The 23,419-nt window shown below is 32.4% G+C and overlaps 2 protein-coding genes across 4 annotated transcripts; both read right to left on the bottom strand.

Moving 5' to 3' along the window:
* Window positions 1–3,529: 3,529 nt before the first annotated feature.
* LOC145169367 (RNA-processing, Lsm domain-containing protein) lies at window positions 3,530–5,737 on the bottom strand. 2 transcript variants are annotated; one of them, XM_079087948.1, is made up of 5 exons: window positions 5,380–5,737; window positions 4,764–4,844; window positions 4,389–4,512; window positions 4,196–4,283; window positions 3,530–3,719 (listed from the first exon to the last, which is right to left on the bottom strand). In XM_079087948.1, exons 1-4 carry the CDS (start codon window positions 5,676–5,678, stop codon window positions 4,236–4,238), a joined length of 552 nt encoding a protein of 183 aa, XP_078944074.1. In that variant the 5' UTR covers window positions 5,679–5,737; the 3' UTR covers window positions 3,530–3,719; window positions 4,196–4,235. The 2 variants fall into 2 exon arrangements, with proteins under 2 accessions (XP_078944074.1, XP_078944073.1); XM_079087947.1 differs by lacking the exon at window positions 3,530–3,719 and having other exon boundaries at window positions 4,051–4,283.
* A 4,158-nt stretch (window positions 5,738–9,895) lies between these two features.
* Window positions 9,896–12,881, bottom strand: LOC145169366 (serine/arginine-rich splicing factor RSZ21-like). Of its 2 annotated transcripts, XR_013742450.1 has the most exons (7): window positions 12,751–12,881; window positions 12,482–12,580; window positions 11,929–12,017; window positions 11,570–11,810; window positions 11,303–11,437; window positions 11,127–11,227; window positions 9,896–10,997 (listed from the first exon to the last, which is right to left on the bottom strand). XR_013742450.1 is itself a non-coding variant. In XM_079087946.1 (6 exons), the coding sequence occupies exons 2-6, from the start codon at window positions 12,568–12,570 to the stop codon at window positions 11,221–11,223; spliced, it is 561 nt and encodes a 186-aa protein (XP_078944072.1). In that variant the 5' UTR covers window positions 12,571–12,580; window positions 12,751–12,881; the 3' UTR covers window positions 9,896–11,220. The 2 variants fall into 2 exon arrangements, 1 of the variants encoding a protein (XP_078944072.1); XM_079087946.1 differs by having other exon boundaries at window positions 9,896–11,227.
* Window positions 12,882–23,419: the final 10,538 nt, after the last annotated feature.

Here is a 23,419-nt window from a genome sequence, read left to right as displayed (position 1 = left end):
ATATATATATATATATATATATATATATATATATATATATATATATATATGGAAATGACGTGAATACAAAACTTCAATTAATCATTGAGTAATCAATTAAAATACCACGTAACATTAATTTTTAATCATCGAGTAATCAATTAAAATACCACGTAACATTAATTTGATGTAGCGATCGATGTTTTATGACGTGAATACAAAACTTCAAAGCGTGGTCACAACAGTCTTGTATGAGACAAAGTGGTGTGATTGTCTTTTCTTCAAAAGTAAAATTTAATTTGGGAGTTGAAAGAGAAAATCTCCTTGAATTAGGGTGTTGTGTGAAACTAAGGGATTTGAATTTTGAAGGACTATTTTTTGGTGTGTGTATGTGTAGCGTTTTGATGTAGCATTACCACTTCGGGTTGCATTTTGTCGACACCTATGTACTAATGTAGATTATATATATATATATATATATATATATATATATATATATATATATATATATGTTGGTCATCATGGGGGGCAAAGTGGGCAGTTGCACATGACCCAATTTTTTTATTATATATTATATATACATTTATTTAAAAATAAAAAACTTATAATAACGATAGGGCATTTTTTCTTTGACTCGAGGATATTTACATCCTCAGGACCAGCCCTGTTGGTCACGCCGTTTGATTTATTAGCCAACATGATAACGTTATATCCTTACAGTGACTAAAAATACTGTTATACTAAGCATTTTATAGGAATTTAAATACGGGAATATAAAAATAGTGTCAATAAGCCCAAACTCAAATACCCAATAATCAATGTGCTGTTTATGCCTTTATGGGTTTTCTCATGGGTTATTGAACTGGGCTTATGTTTTAAATTTGGTCCGTTTAGTTTCCAAACACGTGTCAAAAATCTTTTTAATTTTGCATATTTGAAATAACTATTATATCCTTTAATTTTTTTTTTTTTTTTTTTTTACCTTTTTCTATCTATAATCTTTTTGAGTAAAAAATAAAAAAGGGTGCAAAGCACCATATTGTGAGGAATGAGAAGATGAAGACACAATCGCCAGAGAAACCATCATACTTTCTCTTTCTCCTTGGACTTTTTAGATCAGGAAAATAATTGTGTACGTTCTGTGGGTTCTCAAAAAGCGCTAACATTAGTGAAATCATTGTCGCCTACATTTTGCGGCTGTTTAAAAAACACCACTAACAAAGTAACCATTGCAACCTTCAACTATACTCATAGGGAGAGCTGCTCGGCGGTTCCTCACTCTAGCATGCTATGACATAGGTTGTTTTAACAAGCTAGTTAGGCCATATAAGTTAAACTAGTAGTTCGTAGTTCCCCAGGCCAGCGGGGTAGGTGCTTAGCTTGTTAGGAACCGAAGGTTGTTTGCGTACATGCTTGTTCAAGCCTGAAAAGCCAATTCTTAGTAGTGGGGTTTGAATGTAAGCAAGTGGATTCGTGTATGAGAGAGCGTGAAAAAAATAGTATGTATGGGTTGGGTAGTAGATGTGGGGCCCAATATCTTTTTCATTATTAATTAAAACAAAATTAAATAAATAATGAGTATAGTTATTTAAGAGGTAGAATTATCATTTCAAGTTTGGGTTGGACCGAATCCAAAAAAAAAAAAAAAAAAAAAAAAGTTTGATAGGGATCAAATGTAAAAAAAAAAATCATATTGTGGACCATTAGTGCAAGTTAAAAAGATTTTGATCCCATCGATAGTTTCCTGCTAACAATGGGTATCAAATTTGCAGTTAGGTTTCTAAATCATGATGATGGTCTCATATATGGCTAGAACCCTAGTTTTTTCCAATTCTATGTCTTGACTTATGGTTTGTGGTTTAATCATATGACATGATGTTTATGTTCAACATCTATCTAGTGAATTCGATTTTGATTTAGTTAAAAGTTTGATTTTGATTTTGATTCTTGTTGGCCACTTGAATTAGGATTAGTCGGCTAGATCATTCCAGTTATCTAATTAGCAAATTTCGTAATTGTTTTATGAATTAAATTAGTAACAAGCATTAACTTGACTTCCATTAAACTATTTTATTGTAAACCTTATTCACACATTATTATGCTCCGATGCTTGTGAGGAGTACATAAAACCCAATGCAATCTTTTGTTTATATCTAAGAGCTTATTTAGACATGAATTCAAAGATTATGTTAGTTTCAAAGAGCATGTTTTGAACCTAATAACTTGGTGAATGAAAAGTATTAAAGCTTGTTAATACTTTCAAGTACCAACTTAGATAGAATTGAGTGAATGACATCATAACTGAATCACATTACCAAGATAGTCAAACATAGGATTGGAATCTTTACATTTCTAAGTTCTCTTTCAGCTTATTATTCTTTAGTTGTTTACTTAATATCGTGTAAACAAAACCCCCTCTTTTTTAGTGACTAACTTGTACTTTGTGTAAAGAGGTATATACATTAGTTATGTATCTTTGAGGATTGACTTTGATTGTCTTGTACTACTTTTTAGTGCAATATAACAATGTTTTTGGAGTCTATTGTACTCCTTTTATTTTTTGGGTTTAACACCCTAACAATGTTAATCACTTAATTTTTATTCTCCCCTTAAGTTGTTATGTGTTTCAAGTTATGATTAGTTTTGAGAAATAATGAAAAATATCGAAAAGGCAATGTGAGAGAGACACAATGATCATGATGTGGGAGGATTTTTCGAAGGTTAGTTTAATTTCAACTTTTATTTTATGGGTATATAATTTTTATAGTTCCATTTTAGTTTTGTGGTTTTTTTTATTATGTTTTGTTTTACTAATAAAGGTAATGTCAAATGGTGTTGATGATTAGATTGCTGAAGTTGTTCAAAAGCCTCATTTGGCTCCCAACTACATGGGTACAAAAGCTAGTAAGTTTTTGTGCTCAAGATCCTAAAGTCACTTCATGTTCTTGAAAAAAGAGTGTTCATATTCTTGAAAAAGAGTGGGGTAAAAAAATTGAAGAGATGTTTAGAAGATTGAAATATGATCTTTATATGCTTCGCTTCAATTGTACAGGTTTATAGGTACACTATTCTAATACACATGATAAACTAATTATATTTTACTTTTAGTTATTTTGATTATAATTTTATGTATTTTGAAGGGCATGAGATTGGATTGGATCGGGTATGGCCATGAATAGCACATTGTGAAGAAAAAAAAACTCATTTTCAGATAATGTACTTGTTGTAAGTAAAGAATGATTAGAATGTTTCTGATATTGTAATTAAAAAATGAATAAGATGATGATGAGAATGTTTTGACAGTTTTAAAAAAATGGAATTCTTAAGCATAAAAATGGTATATAAGAAGCCACAAAAGTTTATTCTTGACCATTATTATCATCAAGAATGAAGCTTTAACCAAAATCGTAACCATTCTCATGAAATTAATTTTATTTAATGTTATCCTTTTGTACATTTTTTATTTTATTATTATTATATACGCTTAAAATTTAACAAATTAGATGGAGCTTTACAAAATATTTCACAAAGATAAAGTTAAAATAATTGATTTGAAAAAAAAAAAAAAAAAAAGACTTTTAACTTGATGATGATATGGATTGTGTGTGTATCCTCAAACACTCTCAAAGCGAATGTCATCCTCATCCACACTCTTAAATAAGAATGAATTTGATAAAACGGATTTGGGTCCTTCAAGCTAACTTTGGGGCATCTAAAATTCTGAATCCATGTTTCTCCAACTACATAAATATAGTAATATACTAAGAGCATCATACACTGATCCAACATGCAAAATATCAGAATTATTGTTGTATACGTATAATTGTATATTTCAGATAGTGTAACTACCGCATGTTGCAAATGAAAACTCTCATAATAGAAAACCATTACTACTTCAATCAACATTAGAGGTTAAAAAATTCAAACAAATTAATTTGTGGGTGTCTGGGTGATGTTTAGTTATGTTGATTTCATGTTTTTAATAACTTTGTTCTTTATTCTATATAAATTTTTTAACCAAAAGCAGGAGCATAACATAAGAGCATGTCTTTGTAAACATCTCTCCAAGCATTCAAACCCAAGATTAACATAATTTAATTTGAGGGGAGAAAATATTCATTGGACTGAATGATAATAAAATAGTGACAACAAAGAAATTATGGAAATGGAAAACTTTGGTTAATTTAGTGTTTTTTATCACTTTTTGATACCTTACCTCCAAATATTAATATTTTTCCTGTTCATGTTCCTGGTGTTCATTGACCAGATCCACGAGTTTGCAACCTCCTCCTTTCAAGCTCAAGCTGAAGAAAACAATTCAACAATTAAACATATACTCTTTTTCTTACTAATTATTATTTGATTTTTGTTGGAAATTAATTAATAATAATAATTAGTAACTTTCTTACCACTTTCCTGACTCGCTCATTGGCAGCAGGAGTTCCTCCTGTAACAGATTCAGCAAGATATGGACTGCTAACACGCACCTCGTTCATCACCACTATCACGCTCTTGTCCCACCGAACAGGCAGCCTTTTTTACCAAATAACACATAATAAATTTGTATTATGCCAATTCAATTTTTAAAAAGCTATAAAGATATAGGCCTTAAAGATCATTAAAGATCAAAAACTATATCACAGCATGCTTTTCTAGGGTCTAAACTATGATTAGAAACACAAATTGAATAGGTAAGAAAGGAGCTATAGAATAAATATATAGGGATCAAAGATACATATTAAAGTAAGGAGTAGCAAAGGGAGGAGAAAAAAAGAGATGCATACGTTTTAGACAAAGCATCAAAAATGCTCTGAGCTTCTGCAGTAACACCAACCCCAATTCTCTCAACGTCTATCTCTGCTTGTCTGTAATTAATCCAATCAAAATACATCAATCTCAACTCGCCAATACAAGTCATTCAAGCATTCTCACAAACAATTGGTAGGCATTTAAAAAGGTAATTCTTATGCTTCAAATGAAACACCATCTCAATGTTCCACCAAAGCTTATTGAAAGTTGAAACAAATTTGATTTTGAAAACACAAGGCAGGCACTCCAACAAAACGACCCATCTCGATTTCTTAATATGTTAGTTTAAATAATTTCACAAAAACATGGAAAGCACTTGTGGAAAGAAAGATTTTTTAAACCCACCACCATAGAAAGAGCAACAAGGAGTTCGATTTTGAATGTCAAAGTAGTTAAATTTATACTTGAAGAAGATCGATTTGAATTTGTTAACTAAAGCAAAATAAAAATAGTTAATAGTGTTGTTATAGTCGAGTAAAATCTGCAAGTAAATCTGTATCATCTTTTGGCTTTAAAGAAGAATGCTAAATTCATTGAGACAAATTTACAAACACATGGCGGGGGATTCCATAAACAAATCGATTTACTAACCTAACGGCGGCATCTTCTTTAGATTGGAGTGAATTGAGATCGAGATAGCACTTCTTGAGATCAAGTGGATCATCAGATTGACCCAAAAAGGAAAACTCTTTGATGTAGTTGGCTTTGAGTAACCTAATGTTGCGGCGTGATTGTGGGTTCGATTTCAAACCTTCTTGGAGGACGACAATGTTAGAAGGGCGATCGTAGGTTATGACTTGACCTTCAAATTCGTCTCCAAAAGTAGTTTTTATCGATAGCAGGCATCCAACTGCGAATTCTTCACCTCCGCTGCTCCCATCCATCGCCATCTCTCTCGCCTTGAAAAGTGAAAATTGCAAACTGAGGTTTTCCTTTTTCCGTTTGCTTTTTTGATTTCAGACTTTACAAATATAATTTTGCCGAATGGTCCCTAAACTACTTTTTGTTTTCACTCTTTTCCTACTTTTAAAATTTTGTTACGAAAGTAATTTTTTTGTCAAATTGGATTTTAATATTATATGATCGCAATGCTGAAAAAAAAAAAAAAACAAACAAACAAACAAACAAACAATTCTTAGGATGGATGGTATCAATGTCGTGCCTCTCTCCCAAGCCACCATACTGAAAGGGTCAGGTTCTAATCCTGCATTTCGGAAGCACCATATCAGCAACTCGTTTGTTTCCTGTCAGATCTTTTCTCTTCTTTGTTCCCACCTTCCTAGCAGGAGGGTTGCTTCAATTTCCTTTGTGTGATGGCACTTAGCAGGAGGGTGGTGGTGTTCCCTCCGATACCAGGAGCGTCGGATCAACAACCATCTTCCTTTGTCACATCAATAGCCACCACCCTTACATTATTACCATTGTTAAACGGGTTAAATACACATAACAAAGATTTGATGGATTTTCCATTGTTTTATATATTGATGAAAATAACTAGCTATATGTAGCATCCAAGCTATCAAAGATAGCAACCTAAAATTTTCTAGTTAAAATATATTATAATACTAATAAAACCATCAAAAATGATAGTTTTTTGGTCTTTCAATTTGTTTTTACACATGACATACCATGTCATTAAAATTAACCATATGTTTTTCTAACTATTAAAAATCTCTTTGCAACGTCAATTGTACTAAATACTATTTTTATATTGTTTTTTTCCAACAATCATATACACGACGATAAAATTTTTTTTTTTTTTAAAAAAAAGAACCACCACACAAACCGGTGATTTACATGGTTAGATAAATTTCTTTGCAATGCCAAGGCAATCTCTCACCACATCAAATCTTCTATTTTGAGATCGGAATTAACAATCTATTTGATTATGTGTATTCTTCATTCTGTACCACCACGATGTGCTACATACTCGAGAGTCAAGTTCGTCTGAACAATTATCTGGTCAAGTCTTACTATTGTTGCAATCAATTGGCTACCTATCGAGATCACTTGCACTCCATCGACTTTAATCACCGACGCCAGTTCAATAGGCGAAACAAGGTTGATGAGTCCATCACTTAGAATTAAACATCTCAAACGAATACATAATCTGATGTAGAATCAATACGCTAAATTGACGTTCTATCTTCCCTAAAAATCTTCACACCAAGTAAATTGATTAATAATATAACAAAATTTGGTTTTAATGTTTGTTATCACCAAAACAAACAGGATTGGCATTCAGTGTAATACACAACTACGAAATGCACCAACATATAATATGATCAAGACTTCAGGAGGCCTCATTTGTGAACCAAAGGTGTTTGTTCCATCGGCTCAGACCAGCTCCTTTCTTAAGAGTTGTCATTGTTGGAATAAGACCAAACAATACAACCATTGGATTCATTTTTCTATTCTTGTTTCGTGTCCGGCCCCATAGATGGGGCCAAATAATGATACAAATTTTGGTCATGGTTGAATGCACATATGTTGCTACGTCATAAGTACATGATATTAGTTGCCACGTAGAAAATGTTGTTAGAATACACCACAAAATTGGCCACGTAGAATGTGATAGAATAAAAGATCCGATGTGAGGAGGATATGAGAAATTATGTTTCTGTTACATATGGTCGTGACGATTTTGATATACTTATAAAAGATGTTTGAGTGTCGGATGATATTTAGATTGTTGTGTTTACTCATGGTTGAAAAGGTCTCCTTAGCATCAGAGATCATATGTTAATGACAAACGGTTTATGCTTGAGATGCCTCGTATGCCTCGAATGTAAAGTCGCATGCAATGGAAACGTATTGGCCATAGTAGTTTCTACTTTCTGTGTCGATAATATGAGAAAGATTTATTAGAGTTGGTTGGTGTGTACGTATTTAAATTTTAAATTCACAAACTGTGTGTGATGTATGTATGCTTTTGAGTTGCAGGGTCCATTATATGTGGGTTTTTTTAATTTTCAGTGTGCATATCTATATACGAAATGTGTATGTGGTTTTATTACAGATGAAGAATATGTGATGATGAAGTGGGGTTTTATTTGTTATTCTCTTTATAATTAATGAAATATTAAATAAATAAAAAAACATAAAAAAAGAACAATATCCACAATTTTTTAAATACCACCATGTTACAATATCTTATTTATCATGTTTGCAGTAAGCGATAAGTTTAAATTGTGATTTATATTCCAATTTACATTGGGTTTTAAAGCCAATCGTTTTTTATCTTTTTAAAGGTCATATGTAATTTATTTGTCAACACTAAACTCGAAAAAGATTTAATTTATGTAAATCTATTTTAAAATACATTATCTCGAAAATTTATTCAAAATAAAGTCGCAAAACAAAACAGGTGAAATCTGTTTATGATTTTTGAGATTGAAATATTGAAATTTAAATTCTCTTTAAACTCATTTGAATTTAAGAATCAGGGATGTAATTCTATCCAAATTTGAAATGGTTGGACTAGGGCTTTTTTCCACGTCATATATACCTCGATTGTTTATGATTTAGAAAACCAAACAAAGTATGGGATATACATTCAATAGTAATCACAATCCGACCAGTTATATAAAGTATAAAGGGAAAATGACTTATTAAAGTAATTAACTTTTTTCGGTATGTTTACATCTGGGTAACTATCTTTTTTTTATACATATCTAGATAACAAACTTGTTGGAAGTGTTCACATATGACCATTATAACCTGCTGTAGCAGGTAAAATCCTAGATGTGAACACTTTCAACAAGTTCGTTACCTAGATGTTTACAAAAAAAATAGTTACCCAAATATAAACAAGAGTAAATTACACGAATGGTCCCTGTGGTTTCGGAAAATTTGTGTTTTTGATCCCTAACTTATTTTTTTAACTTGGATGGTCCATACTGTTTATTTTTGTTGCACGTTTGGTCCTTGTCTTACCTAAAAAGACTATTATGCCCTTATTAATTTATTTTTTAATTAATTTTCTTATTTATGTATTTTTTTTTTTATATATTTAAAAAAATTAATAGACCTCACATATATATGTATCTCCTCAGATGATCCTTAATGTTTATTTTTTATTTAATTTATTTTTTTAATTCGGATGATTCCTACTGTTTATTTTTGTTACGCGTTTGGTCCCTGTCTTACCTAAAAATACTATTGTGCCCTTATTAATCTATTTTTTGAATAAATTTTCTTATTTATGTATTTATTTTTTATATATTTAAAAAAAATTAATAGACCCCACATATCTGTATCTCCTCACCATCCCATCCCATGTTGACAGTGAGTTATGGTGTTGGTTCGCCAGAGTTGAATGACCAAAAAAAGAAAGATGATAAAGACGTCGATGTCACTAAATATGAAAAAGAAATAGAAGTTGACGATGATGAGAGATGGGATGGTGACCGGTGAGACCCAAATTAAATTTCTCAAATATGGTTTCACGTTTAGAGTGAGGAGACACAGATATGTGGGGTCTATTAATTTTTTTAAATATATAAAAAATAAATGCATAAATAAGAAAATTAATTAAAAAAATAAATTAATAAGGACACAATAGTCATTTTAGGTAAGACAGAGACCAAATGTGCAACAAAAATAAACAGTATGGACCATCCGAGTTAAAAAAATAAGTTAGGGACCAAAAACATAAATTCCCCAAAACCACAAGGACCATTCGTGTAAATTACTCGTTCTGGGTAACTATTTTTTTGTACACATCTAGGTAACGAACTTGTTGAAAATGTTCACATCTAAGATTTACCTGCTAGAGCTGGTCATAATGGTCATATGTGAACACTTCCAACAAGTTTGTTACCTAGATGTGTATAAAAAAAAAAAGATAATTACCCAGATGTAAACATACCGAAAAGTTAATTACTTTAACAAGTCATTTTCCCAAAGTATAAATTCATTTGCTTATAAAACTTATAAAAAAATACAAAAGAGATCCATAAAGCTTAGAGTATATTTATGGATGAGGATGAACGATTATTTGAAAAGCTTTTATTGGAGAAGGTTTTTAAAGATAGCTTTTATATTGATTTGTCAATTTAAAAAAAAATTATAATAATGGTGACCATTGCGAATGCACTAAAATGTCTGCGCCAAAAAAAAATATCTTTTTTTCTGGGACCCTTTTTAGGACCCTGCTCAATTAAAAAGTTTGAATTCAAGGATTAATTATCAACATATTCATGAGTACTTTACTTACATATGCAACCTTCAAGGAGAAAACAAAGTCAAAATAAACACCAAACATATGAACCAGGTAGACGTATTCAACATAATCCATAAACGTTGGCGACTGGTTTCATTAGAGCCCAAAAGCAAAAGTAGGACCCACAGCCCCAGCAGAAAGGGAAAATACCGACAATAGTAAAAAAATAGGAGATATTTTCAAAATATAGACACAAAAAATTGGATTTCCGGATATAGACATGGATTGCGCGGAATCTAATGTAGGTCCGCGGAATGGCAGTCGTAAATAAATTAGTGTATTAAAAAAAAAAACTCAAGATCCATTCCGCGGAGCTACTTCCGAGGAATGAACTCATTCCGCGGAGGTAGCTCCGAGGAATGGATCTTCAGTTTTTTTTTTTTTAATACACTAATTTATTTACGATTTTGCCATTCCGCGGAGCTACCTCCGCGGAATGCATGTCTATACCCGGAAATGTCCATTTTCATGTCTATATTTTGAAAACACCCCCCATTTTTTTACTATTGCCTGTATTTTCCCGGTATAAGGCGCAGTCAACAAGTCACTGTTTTTACCTTTTTGGCGAGTAGAAACAACAAAAGCTCAGCAACCAGCAGACAAAGAACCAAGACAAGTGACTGACTGTGTTAAAGACGTGAGAAGCTTTGTCGCAGAGTCAAGGTGTCACTAAAAAGTTGATAACCAAAATTTGCAGTTTCAAAGAAGAAGCCCAAAAGAAGCAGAGATGAAGATGAAGATGCGAAGCTAAAACCATGTCAAGAGTAGTAGTCTAAGATGATGCAGAAAGTAGAGGAGGATGATGAAGGCGTTGGTTGGTTCTCAGCCGATAACCAAACCTCATAATATATAAAATAAAAAAATGTTTAGAAACAAAATACACTTAAATATCATAATACTAATAATTATAATATCATACTTCAAGACAGAAAGTAAACAAAGCAATTTAAGAAAAGAAATGGACCTCTAAGCCGATGAGCAACCACTTTTTGGCGGGTATAAAGTGCAGTTCCAGATCGGATGCCAGGTACAAACACACCACAATGTCATCATCATCATCATCATCATCATGATTCATCATTCATATATAAATATATAATAAATAAAACCCTACCCCAAATTTGTTCATCACGAAAAAAACATATTAACCCCAACCTATCATCTTTCCATTTTCTTCCTTCCATAATCCATCCCTTCTTCACTCCATCTTAAACTCTGAAAACAAGCATTTATATAAGCATTTAAAAACAAACAAAAAACAAAAATAAATCAAATAAACATGAAACATACCCGTTAGCATATGGGGAATCACGCCTGGCACGGCGATATGGAGGTGGTGATCTGCTGGCACGTCCTCTGTAAGGCGATATGCTCCGGCGAGGTGGAGACCTTCTCCCACGTGGACTGTATCTCGGACTATAACTTCTGTAAAACAAACACAAAGTCATTCCAAAAACAAGAAATAACTTTATAATCAATAAAGAACTTTGGAAAAATGAAAAAGTAGCCAATTTTTTAAACATTTATAATAATCGAAAGATAGACACGTTGACATACCGACGACCATAACTTGGACTTCTTCGTCGTCTGGGACTAGGGCTGCGACGCCGCCCGCTACCTAACCCACGTGGGCCCACACGTAGGCGGCATTCACGGGCAAAATGACCAGGCTCACCACACTCGTAACATTTCAGGTCATCACCACCACCACCACCACGTCCACGGCCACCACCGCCACGCCCACCGCCTCCACCATCCTTTGAATTGTGGGAGAGCTCTACACGCCACCCGTTCTTCCCTGAGTACATTCAAATACATTTGTGATGCCATATAATAAGACATGTAATTATAAAACTTAATGATATCTAACATTATGACTATGAATTTTAATGCTTTTGTCTAGAGGAAGAAGATACCATCCAATGCACGAATAGCATCTAGTGCATCTCTGCGATCATCAAACTCAACAAATGCATAACCAGGTGGCCTTCTAGCAACCCACACACTGCATTCAGTGCAATCACAATGATAGGTTAGCATTTAGAAAGTTAGTTTGTTATTGAAAGGACAAAAACAAAATATTGGGCATATTATGAAAGCTAAATAACAGTAGTTAAAAAATTGCAAGTTACAAAGAGAGCAAGGTTCAACCAAAATATGCATGTACGTTGTTTTATATACCATCACTTGAAGTTTATTATAACTTTAATGTTAATTACAAAATAATAAACAATATCTTCTCAAGGTGTTTCATAATTCACAGAATACCAAAGCGAAAAGGTTAGAGAAAATGTTTAACTCGTAGATGGATCAAGCAATATATAACACGATGTTTTTGATACAAGTTTTCTTGTTTATTCCTTTTCTATTGATTTATTCCATTACCTTTGATGATACGAACAAACACAAAGAACAAATATCGAGTACATTGTTACAAAAAAAATCACAAATAATTTAAGCAAAACTTACTTCCTCAGAACACCGTAGACGCGAAATTCATCTTCAAGCTCTCGCTCGGAAACTCGTGGATCCAGGTTCCCAACATACACACGAGACATCGCCGTTCACCTATCACAAAAATAGGTAACACCGTCATCTCACCAAATCATGTATGATATAAGCGATCTCCATTTTCGCTTCACGGATACCAAATTACAAATTACAGGTAAAAACATAAAATTAATTGAAACGTCCTGTAAATAAGAATCAATACTCACAATCAGGTGAATTATGATTACCTCTGCAAATTTTTAAAAGGAATTGCGATCCTATCGAATAAATTGAAACGCAAACGGGAGGCAGTAAAACCCTAATCGATGAGAGAGTTAGTAAGACAAAGAAAAATGAAATCGTAGAGAGCGATCGAATAGAGGTCTTTTTTTAGCCTTTAGGCCATGGAAATGGGCTTTATCTTTTGGGCTAACTTGATTTCATCGACTGACTAGATGTAATATTATACTCTTAATATAATACTCTTCGTTTAAACAGAAAATAAATATAAATATTCTAAACATTAAAAGTTTGAATTTATAAAAAAAATTAAAAAAATATTGAATTATTAAAATTAAAGTGTTTTTTTTCTCTTTTAAATCTAAACAAATTATTTAGATAAATAAACAAAAGAAACTAATGAAGTTTTAATTTAAAATGTTGAAATTAGAAAGAAAGTCAATTATTGAAATTGATATGCATTTATTATTACATTTATTGAAATTATTACATTTAAAGGGAGAATTTCATATATACCCTTATTAAACGTCATAATATCGTATTTATCCAGCCTAAACTTTAAATATCGTATTTGTCATTCTTAATGTTTTAAAATATCATATTTGTCCAAATCTATGTTTTAAACAATTTTTATTATTTAATAATGTATTTTTTACATTTTAAAATCATTATGACTAAAGAAAATGTCTAAATGGACGGTAATACCCTTCTTTTCTAAACCAAAATCTTTTAGGTTTTATGCTTTGGTCGTCTTCCTCGAACCGTCTTCCTCATGATCGTCCATGTACGCTCACTTCTCGGCGGCTTCTTTTTCGCCTCTTGTCGGTTCCTTCAATTGCAATTACTTCATTCTTGCAATTGTTGATAAGAACCAGGTAATTATTCCATTTCCTTATGCTCCTCTCTTTTTGGAAACAGAATCAATACTTACGTGTCTAGAATGTTGAATTCTTGAAACCACTGTGTTAATTTCACAATGCCCTTTCCATATACGCCCTTCGTTTAGGTATAAATTGAAGGCAAAAGTTTAATTTCGTTGTCTTCCTTCTTGCCCTTTCTCCATCTTCTATTTTGCCCTGATGTCGTAATCAGATGAAGATTATACGAGTAGTAGAAGACCACACAAACAATGTTGATATCATAATGTTGATCTAAACTTAACAATGTTGAACCAATAAATTGCATATTAGTTCATTAGCTGTAATCAAATATTTAATTTTTAATTGACAAAGAAAACAAACAAATATTTTGCTAATTGTAGCCGACTCCAAATTCATTCGGAAAATTCATCCTCAAAAAAATTTGAAGCTATCCATACTTGTAATCACGAATTGAAAATTCAATTAACAAATAAAACAATAAACTTGACTGCAACAAAGACTTGGCGAGAAGAAGACAAAAAAAGACTACTTCTAATCACGAATGAATATTCCATTTACAAATAAAACAATAAACTTACCTGTCGATTGCAACACATATTAGGCGAGGAGAAGGCAGAAAAAAAAAAGACAGCGACAATTCGTTGTTATGTTGATCGTCCAGTCGAAGTCGCAGGAAAAAAGGTATTCTGTGATTTAGAAGGCAAGGGTATTATGGTCCAATTAATGATTTTTTCTATTTTTAATGATTTTAAAATACAAAAAAGGATTATTAAATAATAAAAATTGTTTAAAAACTAGATTTAGGCAAATCCGATATTTTAAAACATTAAGAAGGGCAAATACGATATTTAGAGCTTACGCTGGATAAATACAATATTATGACGTTTAATAAGGGTATATACGAAATTCTCCCTAAATATTATGTGGAATTTAATAAAATGGAAAAAATCACAAAGTGTCATGTGGAAAAAAAAATATAATTAAAATTAATCACAAAATAACATGTGGTCAAATCAATGAGAATGTGACATGTGGCAAAAAGATTTTCATTTATTAGAGTAGATGTTTAGCAGTTTAGGTACAAGCAAAAAGAATCGTAAATGAAAAAAATTAAAACAAAAAAATGTAATAGGTCATTAGTGTAATTTTTAGTTTTGCAAAAAATAAAAAATTCCGGTGCAGTGCGCAAAAGTCGAACCACACGGCTTAAAATTAAGGCCCCGTTTGATACGCATCTTTCCAGGTCCAAACATATCTTTCTAGCTGAATGGACCGAAAAGACTGTTTGATTTGCACAAAAAAAAGGGTCTTTCCCGGTAAGATATGTCTTTCCCAGAAAGCTCCAAAATCATATATTTCTGGCTGAATGGGCTGGAAAGACAATTATGCACCAAACCTGGCCTCTTTCTTTCTTTCTTGGATTATTAATTTTTTTTAAATAACTTTTTTTAAATTTATTTTTTATTGAATTATTACTTTTTTTCATCATTCAGCACAGTCAATCAGATGTACAATCAAACAGCATAGTTTCTTTCCCAATCAGAAAACTTTCCCAGACAGCACTTTACCAGACAGCACTTTCTCAGACAGAAACCATCAAACGGAACCTAAATGTTATTACTTGATGATACAAATATACGTAGTGAAAATTTATTCTTTTTAAATTTGACATGTACCAATATACGATAAGCAAAAGCGTAAATACAAGCTAGTGCACATGTAATGATTCCTAATCAATCGGACGTCGACATGTAAAAAAAACCATACAGTTATATAGTTTCAATATTATTGGCATTATTAGTGGTGGCTCAATCAATTTAGGGACTCTAAACGAATAAAAAATTTGGGACCTTTTGACATTAACTATAGTTAATGTTATAAGGCTGGAGGGTGTGGTGCGGTTCCAGGGAATGCGGTTTCGCCACATAAGCAGCGAACACCGCCCCCTGGGTGCGGTTTGGTGCAGTTCAAACCGCAGTGCGACAAAAAATTGTCGCGGCTTGTGATTGAGTGTAGATAATTTGACTGTTTTGTGATTGGGTGGGGAGAAATTAAAGTTTTTATTTATTTATTTATTTTTTTAAATAAAGTGTGGCACCACTCCTTAAGTGTGGCAAGGAACCGCACTTTTGTGGTAAAAATGACATGGCGTTTACGTGGCAACGAAGGGAGTGCGGTTTCGGTGGCATCACTCCCTCCAGCCTAAACCCTCCTCTTTTATCCGCGCTTGAGACCAGCAATAATAAACTAAAAAGTTTATAATTTGCGGTTAAATTTTTTTTATTATATATATGCTTTTTGTGAAAATATTTAGAACATAAAGTTAATTTTTCTAGCATTTTTAGATACAAATTCGTTAATAAAAGTTTCATTATTAATTTCTTTTGCTAAATGTTTTTTAATTGACAAAATAACTAATCCATTTAATATTTCTTGTGACACTGTAAATCTTAAATAATTTTTTAACAAGTTTAATTTAGAAAAACTTCTTTTTGCACGGGCAATGTAACAATAGTTAACGTAACATATACATTTGGAAAAGAACCAAAACAAGTAGACAACTACAAATCAACAAAAAATCCATGTTTTGAAAACCAGACCGGACCGGCCGGTTCGACCGGTTCAACCGGGACCGATCCCGGATCCGGTTCTTAAAGGCCAAAAAATCGGTATTCGTGTGAACCAGTGAAAACCGGTCGAACCGGTAAAAACCGGAAATTTTAAAAAATATTTATTTTTTTTCATTTTTTGTATTTTTTATATAATTAAATATAATTATGACATCATCCGGTTTTTAGACCGGTCCGACCGGTTGGACCACTTGAACCATCGAACCAGTAAGACGACCGGTTCGGTCTCCGGTCCGATTTTCAAAACCTTGCAAAAAATACATTTTTTGCCCGCTTGACACAATTAGTTCTTGACAGTCTTGAAAATAGAAGATAATGGAAATCTCAAATTCCAACCAAATTCGTTCCTAACCTGAATCAGGACAATACATAATCAAATAATGGAAAGTTCAATTACTCAAAAATGGAGAATCATAATTAGACAATGGATAATTTTTTTAAAAAAATAACCCTAAAATAGACTATTATTTAACCCTAATACATAATCAGATAATGGAAACTCAATTACTCCAAACTGGAAAGTGGAAACCTGTACATACCGTTTCAGTAATTAAGTTCTTGACTTCTTGTCTAATTGTCTTATTGACAGCCTTGAAGACTTGAAGTTTTGAGTCTTTTGCACAATCAATAATGAAGAATCGGAAGGTATTTTTCAGAGGATGGACAATCAATATTCAATCATGGAACAAAGAAGGAACTATGAAGAGAAGAAGACGTGAAGAACATAAGATATTTTTCAGGGATCGGTTTTCAACTTTAAAGAATCGAGATTCATAGAAGAGAAGGAAGAAGAATAGGCAATGGCGCTCACTTGTAACAAGATTCAAGAATCGATAATTTCAATTAATCAATTTTGGCTGATGAATATAATTTTTGTAATGTGGCGTGGGTAGCGTACCACAAAAGAAGTAGCGGACTAGGAGCATACGTATAAAATTCTTGGGTTAAATGGGGCCCCTTTAGAAGTGGGGCCCTAAGCCCTAGCTTAATTAAAACCATAATAAGGCCGACCCTGGGCATTATGGGTGATTACATACTAAATATTTAGTTTTGCTGGGTTTATATATAGACTAGGCGAATGTCCGCGCGTTGCGCAGAAACACCTATATAGTTGAAGTCTTTACAAATATATGTTTTTTCTAAATATAACAATAACATTGTTATTAAATTTGATATAATAATTTGTATACTAACTTTATATAATATATTGATTATTTTGAATTATATGATAATATATACATCTATTATAACTGCATAATTTCAATCGTTTGAATGACTTCTACTTCTACCCGCGAGTTACACATCAATAAAATTAATAATATATGGTTTAATGTTATTTATAGTTGTTATTGTTAATTAATTTTTTAAAATTTATTTGATTAATGTTTTAATTTCTATCATTATAATAATTCAAAACATCAAACATTGTTTTTCGATTTTAAAGGTAACAATATAATCATTTATATAGAGTTATTTTTAACTATTTTTATTGTAAATTATTTTAAGCTACTTATTTGAAAACTTTTAAAGATTATAAAAATATCTTTAGGAAATATTTTAGTTAAATTAAGATTACAATTTAGTTTTTGCATTTATCACTATAATTTATCACTTTTAATTTTTAACAATTTAAGTATTTTGTCCAAACTGTTCAAAAATTGTAGTTTTAAACTGATAATTGTTTATATACAACAACATATTAAATCTAATATGTTAAAAGTTAAAGACATAATTTTATAAGTAGAAGTAAATATATTATTTTAAAATTGAAATTTAGTATATTTATTATTACACTTTAGGTTTGATATTTATTTAACCTTATTAACCAACTTATGATCATTATTAGAAAAATACTACAATTAATCACTTTTAACTATTTATAAAATATTCTTTGGGTTGTTTAAGTTAAACTAAAATTTATATTTAAGTTGACCCTATAATGTTATATTCAAATTAATAATTTTAGTATTTTATATAAATTGTTCCAAAATTATATCTTTAAAATGATAATGGTTTACATCCAACAATATATTAAAACTAATAAATTAAGTATAATATGTTAAAAGTTAAAAAAAATCACTTAATAAGTAGAAGTAAATATATTATTTTAATATTGAAATTTAGTTTATATATGATTATATTTTAGGTTTGATATTTATTTAATCTTATTAACCAACTTATAATTATTATTAGAAAGAAATTGAAAAATCATGGGAGTTTCAAATGAATGTGGTGAAAGGAAAAATAAATGGGAGTTTCAAATGAATGTGGTGAAAGGAAAAATGATTCATTTATAATATAGTATGATATGATTACTCAACATGTTACGAATGATAGTAACTGATCAACACACATAATGATGGAGACTATTCAACACATGGTTTTTTAGACATGTGCCTAAACTTTATAACCATTACAACTAGACATGCAATTGATGAAAATTTACAAAAATGTTTTCTATGAACAATCCCTAAGAACTTTTCAACTTGGGTGTAAAAATGGTATCTATGTCCGACGCGATAATGGTAATCTCCCTAAAATTTCTTATCTCGTAGATTTTTTTTCCATGAAATTTTTTACAACTTCTTAGGGGATTGAACATAAAAATCATGGAAAGTGTACTAGAATTATGACCTTGTTTGGCGAAGGAAAACTTTTAGATTTGCATTTAGGTTCGGTTAGACTTAAGTCTGAAACGTCATATGTGTTGACATCGTACAACATTTTAGGGGGTTGATGGTGTAAGAGGGATGTATCTTATATAATATAATTATCACCTTCATACCCTCCTATCCTTCCTATAAATAGAAGGCCTCACCTTCCAACAACCAAACATCTCTCAAGTCAGTTACTCTCTCTCTCTCTCTCATGGATACATAATTGTCTCCTTATAGTCAAATCTTTCCCACCAGTAAGAGTTGACTTACTTCACAAAACAATCTAACTTGAACGTCGGAACTTGCTCCTGATGCACAGCCCCTAAGACAAGCCTAACAATCTTTTTCTATGTTACTCGGGTTTTCTAGTTGGTAATCCACCATCACGCATTGTAACGTCCGCGTTTTCTTGTTAAGCATTAATAAAATGATGTAATTATAAAGGTCAACAACTGTAAACTTTTATGAAGTTAATAAAGAGAATCATTGAGTATTATATGTTCTATGTGTAGTTATATGTAGTATACGTGCTTAAAATGATATAATAAAATAAAAAATAAAATATGCGCCTTAAATAGAATAATAATTAGGACGAATAGCCTTGACGGAAGAGGAAGTAGTCGTGATGAGGATTCCAGAGATAAAAAGAACACTCCAATCTTACTTATAACGAAGATGTTATGAATCGTTGAAGTTTTGTGTTCGACCCACTACGGAATCGAGTATTATAAATAGTGAATCGGATATAAGTTGTTTATTAGCGTAAGTAATCTAAACTAAAGTCGTAGTAATCATAAAACCGAGAGCGTTCATATAGAGAATGTCTAAATCTGACTTCATTAGAGGAAGTTCTGATTTTTCTAAGATTCAGCACAGCAGTATGCAACACTGATATCAAATTTTAGATTGTTAGCCAAAATAATCTAAACGGAAATCGAAGATCTCGTTAATAGGTTTCTGTCGATATAAAGACAGTCAAGAAAGAACGTTGGATGGGAGAGTTATTAATTTTTAACGGACTTTAATAGTCTAAATCTGTTAAAAATATAACTTTAAAAATAAAGTGTAAATTAGTTGATGGAGTCTAAATGAAAGTTGTAGATCTCGTTGACAGATACACGTGGATATAAATCGCGTCGAAAACGGAGCTCGTATGAAGAAGATATGAATTTTTAAATATTTTATAAAAATTCGCATGCAGCCGCACGCACAGATAGGAGGCGTGGCGTACCTCTGACAGCCCTTGAGATATCGCCATGTGTCATGATCTCAGTAGTGTCATCTCACCCTCCCGACCGTTTGCATGACGCACCCCGACAGGGTGCACGACGCGGCCTGGATTTTTTTCGGGTATAAATAGCTTTCGAAGTTCTGCACATTTCCCACACCTTTCACTTGTTTCTCTCTCTCGAAATTCTCTATGTAGTGGCCCAAAATTCTCTTAGTATTAGTATTCTGGCGAAGCCCTGCAATCCTTGAGTGCCCGGAGCTCTGTCAGTGCAATTTCCGGACTTTTGTCTAGGGAATCTTTGTAAGTTAAGTTACACTCTATATTATTTTGAGTGTAATTTAAATTTAGATTCATAGTCGTTGTTATGAATTTATAAATAAGATTTATTAGTAACTCCATGTCATTATACTGATTGATCTACTTACAAGGGTGATGTCTAGGCAAGATTTAGTGAGGTGTTTAAACTGAGATTTCCAAACAGTATACTCTTGATACCAAACAGACCCTACCTTCGATATGATCTTATATGATTGCTCTTTACTTGATAGATTTTGATGTAGACATTGGAATTTTTGAAGGATCTAGACTACTAATTAAGTATAAGAGATAATAAAGTAAGACTTAGTGAGAATTGAACCTAGGTCACATCAAAGAGAAGGCTAAGTGTTGAAGTGAAGCAGTCATCCACTTTAACAAGTGAGTGCATAGTTACTTTCAGCTTACACATAGATATAAAGTATGTAGTGACTAAATGCTATGTGTGCTTATTATTTGAATTACTTGATATCTGTGTTAGATAAATTATATGATTTTACTTGATTAATCATATATGTATTTTCTTATATATTTATGTAAAATATGTTGGGTAGTAATGGGTGATGAAAATGATGAGATGATGATGATATGACTTGACTTTTGATGAACCAGTCATCTAACAGAGTATAGATGACAACCACAGACTATTCTAGACAATCTAGTGGTAACACTAGCAGGCTCGCAACCTGTAGGAGTTAATGAACTATCTATTCATTTGATGTACTCTATCCCCCCTGGTTATCTTATGGACACATGTTGCTAAAGGAAGAAAATTAAAAAACTAAGAACCCTAATTTTCAAAATTATCAAATATGATTTAACCCAATTAATTGGATTTAATAAGTGATATAACAATAACCTAATGGTTCTGATATCATTGATGAGTTTTCTAATACATTCATGTCTTTATTTGATCGTTTGAAACTATTGCTTCTAACATTACAATGGGTACTCCATGATCACCTAGTATTAATTGTCCTCGTCATGCATTAGGATAAATTTCCCACTCCCAATATGTATAATCAATGCTACCAAACATTCCTGGAAAATTGTATTTAACTTGATGTGTAACATACAACTGTTCAATATCATTTCTCGTAGGTTTCCGCAAATGTGTCACGATAAAGTTCTACAAGATACTCGCAAAAGAAATTTACACATTCCTAGTTTGTTCTCTCATACATCTTCAAATACTCATATGAGGCGTCTGCAGTGATGTCATATGCCAAAAGTCGAAGTACGGCTGTACACTTTTGTAGCAGACTAAAACTCTATCTACCTTTAACTTCTCATCTCAATTGAAAAAAATTGTAATTATCTTCCAAATCAGTAGCTATACGTAGGAATAAATGTCTACTGATGTGGAAACTACTAATGCATAAACGGGGTTTGAATTTAACATTGTCATATATGATGTGAATTAAGAGCATTGATTTGGCATGCAGAATTAAAGAACACACAAAGAACATGGTGATTTGGGTGTTTAAGAGATGCATTCGATCATGAAAGATGTTACAAAAAAGTATAAGCTAAATCTAGACAAATAAATAGCTCACACTAACACTCTCAATGTTACATCTCTCAAGCATACCTCTACAAGTGGTATGAAACCCACCTTATATAGAGATGTTTACATGTCTCTCTCTCTCTCTCTCTCTCTCTCTCTCTCTCTTTCTATTTATCTCTTTCTCTATCTCTCTATCTCTCATGTCACAAGGCTACTCTACCACATGCAAGTGGGTCTACAAAAGTCAAACCATTTACAAAGTCATACATGGATAACTTTGTACCCAACATTCTCCCCCTCAAAGTTAGGAATGGATGACTCGCTTCAAATCTTCCAAATTCGAGCAACTTCACGAACTGAGCCTCAAACGTGACACATGTAGAAGTGAACTTCAAATCTTCAATTCTTCAATGACTTTTCAATCCGGGTTCTAGAATGTGAGACCATACAGACCGAGCATCAAAGGATAATTAGGAGTATCCAAATCTCCAAAAAATTACCCAAAATTTGAGCATTTATGCACACCCCAAAAATTTTCAATAAACCCAAACCCATCATGAACCGAAATCACTTCCGAATCTCCAATCGAATCATTTCATAAACTACAAATACTCAAGGTCACTTCTGTAACATCCATAAAAATCAGGCCAAATTTAAACTTTTTAGAACATTTCAAAACCCATGATTATTATAAAACTTGTTTTCAAAATAGTATATTGTCAGAGTGTCCCAGAATCAAAACATAAAATCATAAAGTGTGAGGAGCGGTACGATCACGCCTTCGCCTTCCCGCGATCATCAGAAGTACCTGAAACAATAATCTATAAAAGTAAGCTCGAAGGCTTAGTGAGATACCCCCAAAATACCAACGTCATACCGATATAACCATATCATATAAACATATAAGCAAACAGCATGCATAATGAGCCATCAGTCTGAATGGACCGAATCCTGGTCCTCGGTCTATCTGGACCGCTCTTCGAGCCCTCGGTACGTCTGGACCGCCCTCCTCGGGGCCTTCAGCCTATCCGGACCGCTCGCTGGGCCTTTGGCCTGACTAGATTTGCCCGGCCCGGGCCTGCAGTCTACTCGGTCCGCCCAGGGTGTCTTGGCTTACTGCACACAACAGGACCTGCCTCAACCCTTTCCCCAAACCAATAAACATGTGCACATAAATATCATACGCTAGCATGCAATAACAGATAGTCATACAGATCTAACAGATCACTATCATGGCAACCATCCTATAACCAAGATACCGATATAACTGATCTCTATTATATAGCAACCATCCTATAACCATGAAATCAATCTAACAGATTACTAGCATAGCAACCATCCTAAAACCAGGATGAAATCTAACAGATCAATAACCAAACAACCATCCTAAACCAGGATGTAAATCATAAAGGTCCGGCCTTGGTGCCGTAGACCCTGTTGATATAATGAGGAGAAC

Source organism: Lactuca virosa, chromosome 4 (genome assembly GCF_052849685.1).
Source record: "Lactuca virosa cultivar CGN04683 chromosome 4, Lactuca_virosa_CGN04683_v6, whole genome shotgun sequence".
Classification (NCBI taxonomy): domain Eukaryota; kingdom Viridiplantae; phylum Streptophyta; class Magnoliopsida; order Asterales; family Asteraceae; genus Lactuca; species Lactuca virosa.
The sequence above is the reverse complement of the archived record's forward strand: the minus strand, read 5'-3'. Positions and strand labels throughout refer to the sequence as shown.

Excerpts from the sequence above, each read along its gene's own strand:
- LOC145169366 (XM_079087946.1), bottom strand. The coding sequence starts at position 12,570 with ATGTCTCGTGTGTATGTTGGGAACCTGGATCCACGAGTTTCCGAGCGA. Across the intron at positions 12,018-12,481 it reads GTCTACGGTGTTCTGAGGAA|TGTGTGGGTTGCTAGAAGGC; the intron begins GTAAGTTTTGCT and ends CACTGAATGCAG. Across the intron at positions 11,811-11,928 it reads TGCTATTCGTGCATTGGATG|GGAAGAACGGGTGGCGTGTA; the intron begins GTATCTTCTTCC and ends GAATGTACTCAG.
- LOC145169367 (XM_079087948.1), bottom strand. The coding sequence starts at position 5,678 with ATGGCGATGGATGGGAGCAGCGGAGGTGAAGAATTCGCAGTTGGATGC. Across the intron at positions 4,845-5,379 it reads AAAGAAGATGCCGCCGTTAG|ACAAGCAGAGATAGACGTTG; the intron begins GTTAGTAAATCG and ends GATTAATTACAG. Across the intron at positions 4,513-4,763 it reads TTTGATGCTTTGTCTAAAAC|GCTGCCTGTTCGGTGGGACA; the intron begins GTATGCATCTCT and ends TTGGTAAAAAAG.